We start from the raw sequence: 13,788 nt of genomic DNA on the forward strand, positions 1-13,788 counted from the left end.
TGGGTCCATTACACCAAGACCTGTGTGAGAGGCAAGGAGTCCTAGTAAACCACTCTCTTGTCGAGGACTTGCCTTGGCCTCCACTTCTACTATGGTATCTTCAATCAGCTACGGTACCACCTGGCTTACCCTTTTTGTAGTGCCCACTGCCTTTTTCAAAAGGGAGACATGGAACACTGGATGTAGCCCCACCCCATCTAGGAAGTAGCAGCCTCTAGGCCACGGGACCTACCTTAATAATCCTGAAAGGCCCATAGTACTTGGGACTGATTTTTAATGTAGGGCCCTTAGTGAAAAGATGTTGTTGGAACCTCTTCACCTTCAAAAAGACCTCCTCACCCACCTCAAAAGCCCTATCTATGCGATGTCTATCCACCATCTGCTTCATCCTTTGCTGGGCCATGGTAAGTTCTTTCTTGATCACCTACAGGGCCTCTTGTCTAGCCTGTAAATACTGATTTGTCGTGGTCTTAGATGGGGTGTAGTGCATAATAGTAGGGATGATAGGGGGTGGATATTCGAATAGGGCTTCAAAGGGAGTCCTTTGGTGGACAGTGTGATAGTTGGTGTTATACCACCACTGTCCAAAGCCATCCATCGATTCCAACTCCTCTGCCTGGTAAAGCACAGACACCTTAGGTATGTCTCTAAGCATTGATTCACCCATTTAGTTTGGCCATCAGTTTCCGGGTGGTAAGCTGATGACAAACGCAATCCTATTCCCAGCCCTTGGAATAAAGTTTTCTAGAATTGACTGGTAAATACCTTGTCCCTACCTAAAATCACGGTTCGTGGAAACCCATGCAGCTTAAATACATTGTCCATTAGTCTTCTTGTCACCTTTTGTAGCAGTAAAGGGGTGTGCTAATGCAATGAAATGGCTGAACTTTGTTATTCGATCAACCACCACTAGAATAGTGTCAAAACCTTTTGACTTGGGCAGCCCTTCGATGAAGTCCATGGTAACTTGTTCCCACACCTGGGATGGTATCTCCAAGGGTTGGAGAAGTCCCGGGTAAGACACTTGCTCGTGCTTGCATCTTTTGTAGATGTTGCACCTTAAGACATACCTTGTCACGTCCTTCTTGAGCCCTGGCCAGTAGAATAGCTGCCTAACTCGATGATAGGTTACATTCAACCCCGAATGCCCTCTAATGGGGGAATCATGTAGAGACTGTAAAATTTGCTTCTTCAGTTGCTCATCCTTTCTAATCACCACCCTACCATTGTATCTGAGCAGTCCTCCTTTTAGAACATATCTAGAGTCATCTTGGGGTTGCACAGATAAGTGGACCAGCACCTCCTTGATCCATCTAGTCTGCTCATAGCTATTGGCTATGCCCTGCACCCAATCAGGTACCAGGGCTGAGATTACATGGCAACTTCCCTCAATCTCCCTTATTGACAAGGCATCTGCCACTAAATTCTCTTTCCCCTTTCTATATTGGATCACGTAGTCAAACCCCATTAGCTTAGAGATTCCCTTTCTTTATAGCTAATTGTGAGCCCATTGTTGTGACAAAAATTTCAAGCTCTCATGGTCTGTCCAGATTGTGAATGGTCGGCCCTCTAAGTAATACCTCTACTTCTCCATAGCCATTAGGACGACCAACAACTCTTTGTCATTGATACTTAGGCCAAGATGCCTGGGAGCAAGAGCTTGACTTAGATAAGCTATTGGCCTACCTTCTTGAATTAAGACTACCCCTACCCTCGTGTCATAAGCATCTGTTTCCAAGATGAACTCTTTAGAGAAGTCCGACAATGCTAGGATGGGAGCTTGGGTCATGGCCTCCTTAAGGGACTCAAAAGCATTCTCAACCTCTACATCCCATTGGAAGCTATTCTTTTTTAGCAAACTGGTGAGGGGTTTACTAATCACTCCATACCCTTTGATAAACCTCCGATAGTAGCCTGTGAGTCCTAGGAACCCTCTCAACTCCTTCAAGGTCTTAGGTTTTGGTCACTGTTTCATAGCTGCAATCTTTTGGGGGTCAGTACTTACCCCCTGGCCAAATATGATATGGTCGAGATATTCCAGTCTAGCCCTTGCAAAAGTACATTTGGACCTCTTCACATAGAGTTGATGGTGTTTGAGGATTTCAAAGGCCTTCCTTAGATGGATTAGGTGTTGGTCTAGGTTAGGGTTGTAGACTAGGATATCATCAAAGAATACCAGCGTAAATTTTCGAAGGTAGTGAGCAAATATGTGGTTCATGAGGGCTTGGAAGGTTGCAGGTGCGTTTGTGAGGCCAAAGGGCATGGCCAAAAACTCATTGTGTCATTGATGGGTGCGGAAGGCTATTTTAGGGCAATCCTCAAGGTTCATTCTAATTTAGTGGTACCCTGAAGTGAGGTCTAGCTTGGAAAAAACAGAGACCTCGGATAGCTTATCTAGGAGGTCCTCAATAATGGGAGTGGAAAACTTATTTTTGATGGTTATGGAGTTGAGCTGCCTATAGTCCACGCAAAACTTCCATGAACCATCATTTTTCTTTACTAAGAGAATCAGGGAGGTAAATGGGCTTTGGCTTGGTTGGATCAGGGATTTAGCCAACATGTCCTTGATTAGTTTCTCGATTTTGGCCTTTTGGACAGGAGAATATCGATAGGCTTTGAGGTTGATAGGTTCATTGTTTGGTTTAAGACGGATGGAGTGGTTAAGGAGTCAAGGAGGGGGAAGTGTGGAAGGTGTGGCAAATAAATCCTCAAACTCCATTAACAGTGTGTGAATCGGGCCATGAGGGTGTACCTGAGTGGTTGTTGATGTTAAGGCCTTGGCCATGTTCTGCCCTTCACTTCTCTGCTTTCCTACAGCATGTTCCTCCTCTTCCTCTTCCTCCACCTCCATCTCCCAAGTATATAGGGAGTGTAGCTTCCCTATTGATGTGCCCCCCCTGCTCCAATAGTCTTTGCATCCTTTTTCTTGTTACAGCCTTGCACTCCCCTACTTCTTGGCACCCCACTAGGGTCACCTTATGGCCTTCTCTATCAAAGGTGACTTCTAAGGTATTGAAGTCAAATATGAGGGGGCTTACAATATGCATCCAATCGACACCTAGCACAATGTGGCATCCCCCCATCCTTAGGATCTGCAGATCAGCAGAAAACTCATGCCCATTCATCATCCATTTGAACCCAATACACTTAAATTGGCTCACCATCCAACTCCCATTAGCTATCAAGACTGATGGTGGGGTTGTCTCGTGTAAGTTGCATTGAGAATAGTGGTTGTTTCCTCATCGAGGAAACTATGAGTGCTGCCATTGTCAATGAGGACTACAAATTTCCTCTTTCCCACTACCCCCTTTACCTTTAGCACCTTGCCTAAGGCCTGGCCTTGCAAGGCATGCATTAATATTTCTCCACCTCTTTGCATTCAACAAGTTCCCCTTGTTCTTCCTCATCCTCTACATCCCTTTCTTCTTCTCCTTGGCCTTCCATTGTCAATAGCAACCTCTTACATTAATGCCCTTGACCATACTTCTCCCCCACACCGGAAGCAAAGGCCCAATTGCCTCTTTTGGTCTATAGTCAAAGCCTTGGCTATGGTTGGGCCCGGTGGATTCCTTCCCATTGATCCACTTCTCGGCCAAGGCTGGCTACTTTCTCTGTTCATCCCACTGTAGGGAGTCTCCTCTCTACTGCCTTTAGAGGATAGCCTATGCCTCTTAGCGAAGGTTTCCAATGATAGTTCGTGAAGGCAAGCTTGCTCTGTTGCTTGTCCAACTGATGTCGGATAGATAATCTTCACAATGGGTCAGATTAGGTCATCCAACCCATTGATGAAGCTGGACACAAAATAGTCTTCATCCAATGAGGGGTGTGCAAGGGATAGCAAGGACCTAAGCTCTTCGAATCTCACCTGATACTCCTCCATCGTTCCCCTCTGTTTCAACTTATTGAATTCCTTACGACGTCGGTCCTTGTCTTCTCTCTGAGCTTGTTGTAGAGGCCATTAACGAACTTCAACGAACTCCACTCCGTCCTTCCTCGGCTCCAATTCTGGAACCAGGCGTCTGCTACATCATCCAAGTAAGCAGTCTCCGTCATGTTCACCTTCTCCCTCTCTGCCACCCGGTATTGGTAAAATACTCTTTCACACTACGAGATCCACCACCGGGGTCTATCCTTCTCAAACGGAGGAATGTCCATCCGTGGCTCTAGAATGGTGAAGTGATTACCTCCAATCACACGAACGATTCCAATTGTCCTCCTCTGTTTCCACTCCTTCCCCTGTCTCCCCTTGATCATTGGGCCTCTGTCTCGCCCTCGACGTCATCAAAATTGGCGCCAGTGATGTCCTAGGGGGAAAATCAGTGGGGAGGCTGGCATGAGGCTATCGAGTGAAGATGCTCTAGGAAGCACTCAATTGCTGGTTGAATTGCTAGCTTAATCCAGCAATCTCCTCCCGAAGTCCGCTCACTACTCATCCACGGTTCGATCCAAATTGGTCGCATACTCTAATTGGCTTTGGTCAATCTCCTCCTGCGTGCTTCTGATGCCCAATTCTAAGATATCCAAGCGATCCTCTACCTGCTCCTGGAACTGTCGCATCCCCACTTCCATGGCATCCAACCTGGATTATGTCTGTTTTGCCCGTGTTCCTTCTACCATTTTTGCAGCTCTCGGTCGTTGGCTCTAATACCAAATGTTAGATCTCCGATCTGACAGGAGGGTTCTCCCATAATTGAGGAAGAACCAAGAATAGGCGGGAAAGACGAATATGAGAAAGAGAGGGAAAGAAGAGAGAAAGAGAGAGAGAGAGAGCATTGAGAGAATTAGGGAGAGAAGATCAGTGGTATAATCCTCATATGATTCACATCCTCGTTGGTATTCTCTTATTTATGGGAGAGGCAATTATTTACAACTTCTAGATAAGCTCAAGTGGCCATGTGCACTTGGCTCTAATCCCTTACACACAGCCTCTAGATACAATCGTATAACTCCTCTACTAATCATATGTACCCAATTACAAGATTATCCTCGGGCTGTGACAGTAGCCTTTAAGAAGGCTGTTGTAGAAGTGGAATACAGCTTTTGGAATAACAGAATCTTCTATTCTCTTCCCTCTCGAATTCTCTCTCTCTCTCCGTTCTATCTCTCTCTTCCATCTTTTTCTCTCTCGACCTATCGGTTTCTTTCCAATTCTATTCTTTCTCCCAGAATTACCTAATTGTCTGACCATCTATCTGAGGGCGTGACACATCTTTGCGCATCAGCCTTTTAATGGTGGAAAGATTGGTTTGTCTGTCACCATGGAGTTAGGGGGCTGTTGCCGTGTGGTAGGAGGCTTCCCAAATTGCTGTCGAGATTCCTGATATTTGAGTTCATAAATCTGAGCCAAACACATAGCTACAGCTAAGCTTTTAGGGGCTTGTACTGCAACTTCAATCTGAATAGGATGTTGTAACCCACTAATATACAACTCCACTTCCTATGACTTTGTCATCTTCTCAGACCTCACAAGTAGTTGCTCGAACCTCCTTTGTTGATCTACCACTGCACCCGTTTGCCTCAACTTTTAACTAGTTCACCTTATCTTCCTCCCTGAATGGGTGGGCTGAACCATGTTTGGCATTCTTCCTTGAATTCTGCCCATATGAGCGTTGGATTGTCCTCTTCGACCTTCATAAACCAAACTTGTGCATCCCATGTCAAGTGGAAGGATGCCAATTCTACCTTATCCTCCTCTAGTGTCCATTGATGTTGAAAAAAATGCTCACAATGCTTCAACCAGGCTAGCGGGTCCTCCATGCCATCAAAAGATAGGAACTCAAGCTTAGAATATTGAGGAATAAATCCTCCTCTGCTGCCTGTAGGTTTGACAGTCTCATGGTGTGTGACTGTTGGACGCTATGGCTCTGTCCTCCTAAGGCCACTGACTCTGTCTTCGTTGATTCAACATTGCATATTAAGTTTTGGATATATGACGACATCCTCTCCCTCTTGGCAACCTCGATGGCATGGTTATCTTCATACTTATTCATGAAAGATTCAAGGAGTTGACCCGTTGTCGCCCATGGTTGGCTCAGATACCAATTTGTTAAGGGATGAGTCCAAGGGCAATTAATAAGGACAATAGCTATTTCCTTGCAAGAGGAGGTGCTTTGTTAGTTCTTCTTCCCTTCCTAGCTATGATGAAACTTGGGGCTTGTTAGATAAGACACCCCGATCTCTTGCACACAATGCTAGAAATAATTCTTATTACTTGTCAAAACTTTAAAAAGCTAGAGGGCATTTATAATAACCTTGACACAACTAAATAGGAAGTTCTAACTTATTAAGGAATAAACTAGATAAGGAAGAATCTACTAAATAGGAAGTTCTAACTTAGGAAATAAACTAAAAAAGGAAGAATCAACTAAATAAGGAAACTAACTAGTCCTTTTTAGTTTTAGGACACCTCTAATACACATGGGCGATTGGCTGCTTTGCTGGCTTTGCTCTTGTAAAGCTCATAACATTCTGTTTTGTTAAATTTTCTTAGCATAAATGATATGGCGCAAAATGTGTTCACTTATAGGAGGTTTTCAGTACTGAAGGAAAAACTATATTTTTTACAACTGCATTCTATTCCCCTTTTATGAGCGTCCATTACAAGCTTGAATTTGTTTGTCAGTTTTTATTCTTGTGGAGGATGCCTGTCACATTTACAAGAATCTCAGGCATAGCTTTATTAGGGGGAATTCATGAAACAGGTTATTTGTTCTCGAGTGTCCAAAAATTATTGGAAATTTGTTTAGCTGTTAAGGAATCAAGCGGCATCGAACACTTAAAAGAGGGTCCAAGGAAGCCAGCATTGCGTCCATACTGTTTTTTTTTTTTTTTGTTAATTTGCATATTGCCGCGTGTTTGATACAAATAGAAAGCTAACACTGAACGGCTCCTTTCAGAATGAACGATGTAGTATTCAATGATTTACCACTCTTCCTTCGTAGCAAGTTTAGAGGTGGCATAAATTTTTGTACCAATTCCTATATCTACTGGTTTATTAATTGTTTCCGAATACCGCGTTGAGATACAACTATTAATTTTATCTGGTTCATTTATTTGATTCGAAAGTACTAATCCATTCTTGCCGTGCATGCCTTTGAAGATTGTCCCCTGGGGTGACCTTGATTCTCTAGCCATGCTGCAGAGACAATTAGATGTGGACATCCTTGTTAGCGGCCACACCCATCAGTTTAAGGCCTATAAGCACGAAGGTGGCGTTGTCATTAACCCGGGATCTGCCACTGGCGCTTATAGCAGCATCACGTACGATGTGAACCCAAGTTTTGTGCTCATGGACATTGATGGCCTGCGTGTTGTAGTTTATGTTTATGAACTCATTGATGGAGAAGTGAAGGTCGACAAGATTGATTTTAAGAAGACAGCCACAGTTGCAACCCCTTCCACGCATTGACCTAGCTTCCATCGGTATTATAGGCTTTTGCCATCTACCTACTTTCTTTTGCTTGTCTTATACTTGTCAGCCTTATTTTTGTGACCGGCTTATGTCCAAGTTTCATCCGGTTAGATTTCACACTTCGTGGGGCTTGTAGCCTTTTTTGCTTGTAAGGATTCTGTACAGAATAAGTGGTGGAAGTTCAATTTCACTTAACCCTTAGCTTTTTTAAGTGTCTTTGCTTCCCAGTACCTATAAGAATTGTGTACTAGAAAGCAAGATCCAAGTTAATCAGACACTAGACACTTTATTTGGGATTTGTTTGCTAAATCTGCTACATCTACAATTCGTTACTCTTGTAAACGTACAATTCATTACTCTTGTAAACGTCTACCTTCTTTTATACATTCACAAGCCATAGATTTACGTACAGTTCAGAAATCTTAAATAAATTGACTAGCATGATATGCTATTTTAGACCTGGAAAACCCCAACTCACATGAGATGTAACAAACCAGCCCTACCTGCTACAATTTTCAAGCTTTGGTTGTTTACTTCTCGACAATGAATTCTTGAATTTCGATTCCTGTGTGTCGAGCACCACCTTGTATTCTCAGCATAGCTTCATCACCAACTTTAAGTGAAGTCACAGGTATTGCTGTAGCTTGATGTCCATCTCCTGCAGAGTAGACGTCAAGGATAAGTAGAGAAAATGGCAAACCAACTGTGGGGGTAGAAGAGACCGTGTGAGTGTTGGAAATGTCCAGGATAGACCTTTTTGTTGGTAACAGACTAAGGCAACTGTTTCTGCATTCTGAAGAAGGATGCTATAAGGAGTGTGATCATCCGAATCTATCTGCAGTGTCAAACGTTTTAAAATAGGATTACAAACTCACTTGATGAAACAACGCAAATGATTTTCTTTTAGTTAGTTAAAAAATTATAAACTAGTCTGAAACTAAAATCGACTTTTCCCCTCACAGGTTATGAACTCAAGATGCCAGCTGCATCAGTCCAGTTGCTGAGGCTAGTACTAGTAGTTGGTAGTTACCGTGTTTCACTTTCTTAACTTTGGAGCATTTAGATTTTACCAAGCAAACATGTTTAAAAAGAACACTAAATATGTAACAGTTCTAGCGGATTCAACTAGTGCAATTAAGGCTAGCGATTGTGATTGTGTGAAATATGTAATAGTTCTGTTTTGTTTTTCATTTTTTTATAAGTTGTCCAGGCAATAGAGTTATTCTAGATCCCATTGTTGGACAAGGGAGGAAAAGAAACCATCTACAAGTCAATATTATCTAGCATATCCTGACTTCAATTCTGTTTTAATGTTTTATATCTCATTAACAACCCATCAATATATATCATTACCAACCCATCAATCACTTACTTTACTCTTTCTCAGAAACAATGCTTCTCACTAGTAACTATTCTTTTCTGAAATCTATCACAGCTGTCTTCTATAGGTGCATGAAATTCTCAATATCACAACAATGGCCTAATTAAAGAATTGTGAAGGCTTCAAGTTTTTTCTCACAGTCCACTCTCCACTAGGTAGTAGTCTATGCTTCAAAGAATTGATGCAACCCAAAGTTCTGCTGGAAAACCTATTTACAAGTGCAATGTCACTGGGTCATCTTAAATGCTACCAAAGCAGTTGAAATATTCAGTCATCCAAGTATCCCCATTGCATGTGAATTTTTCTTAATTCAAATTAATGGAAAAATCTATTAAGTTTCAGAAATTGCTCAATTATGAACATTATGATAGGACAATGTTACCAACCTTTGCCTCAACAAGGATTAATGGTCTTGTTTCTATCTTCACACGCCCAACTATAGCAGTTCGTTGAGTTCCGCTTTGATCAACCACAATTACCTCTTTACCTGCTTTTAACTCTGAAAGGTAGCAAGTCTTTCCTCCGGGAACAGCAACATAGGCATGCACGGGCCCCTAGAAGCTTACAAGAGCGAGCAGCATTAGGAAGAAAAAATAAAAGCAATAAATAAATGAGAAAATGACTCCATATACTTCCCATAACTTCGAAAACAATACGATAAACAATTTGTGTCTTGTAAACTTCCCATGACTTGTGCTTCGAACACAATGATAAGCAATTTGTGTTTCATATATATTCTAGCATTCTCTTACTTAAAACCAACAGGAATACAAAATAGGCTTTATATCCCTCATAGCAAAGCACGGATCTCTAGGACGATCTTAACCTTGTAACTTCAAGTTCCATTGGCATGATCATTTCACTTCAATGGACAAATAACTTATGTACCTGGAGTAACATGGTGTTGAAGGATTTTGATGCAACCGTTCTAGAATTTTAGAATGCAAATATTGTGTATCACAATATAAGAACTCCTATTCTATTCTCCTTTTTCTCTCAACACTGTTAGAAGGTGGAAACATATCATGAATTTCGTGAAATCTATTATTTCATGGAAACGTAACTAAGGAAATAACAGTTATCACAGGTAAATGAGAAAAAGAAAATGTGATGGTGATTAAATATATTAATGTACATAAGCAGCCTAGGAAGACATTCGATTGAAGGATTGAAACTAACAAGTCAATACTCAGATCTGCCATGGAAAAACTCACCGCATTGACTCGGAAAGGTCTGCTGGAAATATAATTGGACTCCAAGCATTCTGAGTGAACAAGGAATAAACCTCTTGCAAAGGACCCAACCTACACAAGTATTCATGAAACAAGAAACGTCATACTATACGTGGTTAATGGAAGTTGAGCAATAGATCAAAACTGGAGATATAAATGGGATACTAGGAGCAAACCAGGAGCCCTTCACCAGGTCTCATGATGCTACAGAGATCCACACAGACTCGATCGCCCATTCCAGCCATTTGAACTTCAGTTACAGTGGCTTTGGTTAAGGCCAAAATATTGCTTGCTTCATTGCTTCTATCAAAATACTCCTGATAACATTAACAGTGACTAAGACCAATGTTTTACCTAGAAAAGAATTCCCGTTCTAGAAGGTGTGTACCTTCAGCTCAAGGACTGCTTTGACATCCTCACTTTTCAAAACAACTCCACCTAGACCCAGCTCCAAGGCCTACAAAAGCAGAAACATCAGAGTTTAGAATCTGCATTAAAGAGTGTAAACACAATTTAGAGAATTGAGAATATAAAGATTTTTATGTGATCATTTATTGATCTTTTTGGGTCTCTCATTTAAAATATTTAAAAATTACCTCAAGGAAAATTTGAGCTTCACGGGTGGTTTTCGAAATGGCAAGAACTGTTTTTTGACTGCTATGAAAAGCTGCAACAATATTCTCTGCAGGTATCACCTAAGAAAGTCGTTCATTAAACAAGCCAACTGATGTATTTCTAACAACCAAATCAAATATCCAATCGACCACCCATAAATATGCCGATTGATAAAAACAAGAAGCAAGAAGTTGTTATAGGTGGCATGGGTAAGAAGCATCAGAAAAACGACTGTGGTACTGACCAGAACTTCAAATCCTGTTACAGTTTAATACACAAAATAACTGCTGTCCACCAGGCAGATGAACGAATAAAATAACTAAAAATTCTGCAACTGAAACAGAGAAGTCCTGAGGATAGTATTTAATGGTGGAGAAGTAGATTAGTTAACAAAAGGCTAGCAGTTGACATGGTAACCCTACGGCAAATACCAGGATTGTCATATAACTGAAAAATGATAAAAGGGCTAACATCATAGTCAATTTATTCAGCAATATTCCCAAATGCAGATATCTCCATGTGATCATCAAGTTTAGAACAAACTAGTCCATAGACATGCATAAAATTAGCTTTGATAAAGGCATTGCAAAAGCATATTAATGTATTTAGAAAAAAAAAAAAAAAGCATATTAAGACTTGAATACCCCAACTAACAATAACATTTTCTGCTTGCTTATCTTCTGGATGAAGTTGCTCCAACTGTTCGGGAGAAGAAATCTCAAAGAAAGTGGCAACTCTTCTGTCCTTACTATCAAAAAGCTCTCCTTTTTCTATAAAGAGGGGATGTATCAATGCCATAGCTGTACATTTCAAAACCAGTAAAACACCCTTAAAACTTGGAAACTTCTGCAATGGAATTGATAGTAATTTTTCAAATTGGTTGATGGTGTAGAAAACAGCAGTGCACATAATGGTTGTGAAGATTTGTTAGTGTGGGAGAAGGAAGCATGCTTTGGTGATTACCAAAGCAAAACTACAATAAGCAAGATCAATATTCAAGTGAATTGCACATAAAATGCCGAGGACAGATGCCCATTCTACATATTTTTGAGGTAAGTAAAGAATAACAAGTTTCTGAGTTCCAAGCTAATATCCAACATGTAAATATACATGATGCTTATACCTAAAAGATGTCCTGCACGTTGATACTTGTCCAAATCTTAGGCAAAAAATCTTTTCCATATCAAGTAAAAGAAACTTGGCAAGTCATTACATCACTGAAACAAATAAAAACTTTCTTGATCGTATCTGCAATGGTGCATTTGGTCCAGTTAAGGGATCAGCAGAAGTTAGAGATCTCTTGAATAAAAGAAAATAGAGACGGACTATGATCCTTGGTAAAATAAAAGCCTAATGTTCAGTTTGATAAAGTAAAACACTAAACCAAGCTGCTATGAGACATTAAAGAAGTTTCCCTGAATTCACCAGTGTTCCAATAGACACAGAAAGCCAATGTGATTCAGCTTAAAATTAAACTCCCATGCATGCTATAACTGAAAATCAACCCAATACTAGGCCTAAAATCACCTCGGGTCTCAAAAACCGAATGTGATGAAGTGTTATGGATATAGCCTTCTGGTATACGTTTGACTTGGCCATGTTTGCTAAGCCAACTTCTATGTCAAATACGAAAGTAAAATTTCTTAAGTGTGTTTGGGAGAGTGGAAAGTCATGGAATTGGATGGAATGATGAGGGACGGAAATAGACTCAACTACTCATTTTTTCCATCCAATTCCGTTACTTTTCATCCCATCTTCTCCCAAACAAAAAAGAAATAAATTTTTATTCCATTTTCATTCCACTCATTTATAATTCTTTTCATTCCATTCCATTACCAAATCTCTCCCAAACACAGGGAAAGGATAATTCACGGATATTAAAATCACTGGCATACTCTTTCAACAGATAATCAATCAATCAAGAAACTGTATTCTCTGGCACATATTCATAATTTCTGTTCTTATTCTCTAACCCAACCAAATCACAATCAATCCTTTTCCTCTCCTCTTCTTTCCCCTCAATAAATCTAAAAGCCAAACTTGGCATTAGTACTTGATTTTCTCAACCTAAGCGGAAGACATGTATCATTTGAACCTAGCAGATAGTACGAACATTTGAGAATCTCAACATTCATGAAGAACAGGACATGAATAATTCACGTCACAGCGATGCCCCAAAGGGAAAGCTAAGTAGAGGAAGCTTACAGGACCATTGCTGAGCAAGGTCTCGAGAATGGGAGGGGAAGAGGAAGGTGTTCCAGCCTCTCTCAACGGCGGCCGTCATCACTTGCTTGTTCTCCGTCCATATCCAGACTTTCTTCTTCTTCTTCTTCGAAGGACTCGACATCTGTGAAGATGAACACACGGCCACACAAGAACTGATACCAAACCGAACACTCTCGTCACAGCTATACCCGATCGATCGGCAACATTTCCCTGTTCGGGAAGGGAGAAAACACGGCAACAGTGAGCAGGCGAATTCTTATCCTTTACATAGATCAGTACTTGAACCGAAACCCAATTCCATATATGAATGTAGAGATATCGAAACGGAAAGAAAGGAAGAACCTCTTCTGATTCTGGAGATTCCAGAGGAAAGCGAGGCAATCGACGCCGCCATTTTCACGATCTCTGATTGCTAAGTTAAGTGGGTTCCGTTTCTTTCATTTAAAAATAAAAATAAAAAAATTGCTAAATAAATTATTATATTTCATTTTTAAAATTAAATTGGCTATTATATTTTAAAATAAGTTTATTTAAGAGTTAAAATTAAATTGATGGCTACATTTTAAAAAAGATATAAATTGCATAATGGCATATTTAATTATTTTTAAAATAAAATGATCGTATTAGCTACAAAAATTAAAATATAATAATTTATTTGATACTTTATAAAAAAAATAAAATTCATTTAAGGATATGTAGAATTAGGCTTGTGGGCCACCAAATGCCTTCTTCCCGTTTTGGATATCCTGCGGTTGGCTGCTACTTATTGCGCCCCCAGTTTGGATCATGTTTTTTCCTGCGCCCCCAGTTTGGATCGTTGGGAACCCTAAATTAAATGGTGCTAAAATATTTTAAAATTCACTAAACCCAATAAATTTAAGTAACATTTGCTAATTAATATATAGATAAAAAAATGTAAGATA

The 13,788-nt window shown here is 40.5% G+C and overlaps 2 protein-coding genes across 3 annotated transcripts in view; one reads left to right on the forward strand and one right to left on the reverse strand.

The window, feature by feature from the left end:
- The window catches only part of LOC127799334 (vacuolar protein sorting-associated protein 29-like), a 24,036-nt gene extending 15,343 nt beyond the window's left edge, over positions 1–8,693 (forward strand). Inside the window, exons 4-5 of one of the 2 annotated variants that reach the window (XM_052333274.1) lie at positions 7,100–7,422; positions 8,374–8,693. In XM_052333274.1, the coding sequence (XP_052189234.1) occupies positions 7,100–7,408 (309 nt within the window). In that variant the 3' untranslated portion in view covers positions 7,409–7,422; positions 8,374–8,693. Of the gene's footprint in view, positions 1–7,099; positions 7,623–8,373 lie in introns of those variants that run through there. The other variant, XM_052333273.1, reaches the window with a different exon arrangement.
- LOC127799335 (uncharacterized) lies at positions 7,741–13,287 on the reverse strand. Its single transcript, XM_052333276.1, has 10 exons — positions 13,208–13,287; positions 12,845–13,075; positions 11,276–11,439; positions 10,621–10,719; positions 10,413–10,481; positions 10,201–10,341; positions 10,007–10,096; positions 9,179–9,346; positions 8,165–8,246; positions 7,741–8,069 (listed from the first exon to the last, which is right to left on the reverse strand). Exons 1-10 carry the CDS (start codon positions 13,257–13,259, stop codon positions 7,942–7,944), a joined length of 1,224 nt encoding a protein of 407 aa, XP_052189236.1. The 5' UTR covers positions 13,260–13,287; the 3' UTR covers positions 7,741–7,941.
- Between the last annotated feature and the right edge of the window lie 501 nt (positions 13,288–13,788).

This window comes from Diospyros lotus, chromosome 4, assembly GCF_014633365.1.
Source record: "Diospyros lotus cultivar Yz01 chromosome 4, ASM1463336v1, whole genome shotgun sequence".
Lineage (NCBI taxonomy): Eukaryota > Viridiplantae > Streptophyta > Magnoliopsida > Ericales > Ebenaceae > Diospyros > Diospyros lotus.

Coding starts and splice junctions, on each gene's coding strand:
- LOC127799335 (XM_052333276.1), bottom strand. CDS start 13,259: ATGGCGGCGTCGATTGCCTCGCTTTCCTCTGGAATCTCCAGAATCAGA. Junction 10,342..10,412: donor AAGCAGTCCTTGAGCTGAAG/GTACACACCTTC, acceptor TAATGTTATCAG/GAGTATTTTGATAGAAGCAA. Junction 8,070..8,164: donor AGTCTGTTACCAACAAAAAG/GTCTATCCTGGA, acceptor TCTACTCTGCAG/GAGATGGACATCAAGCTACA.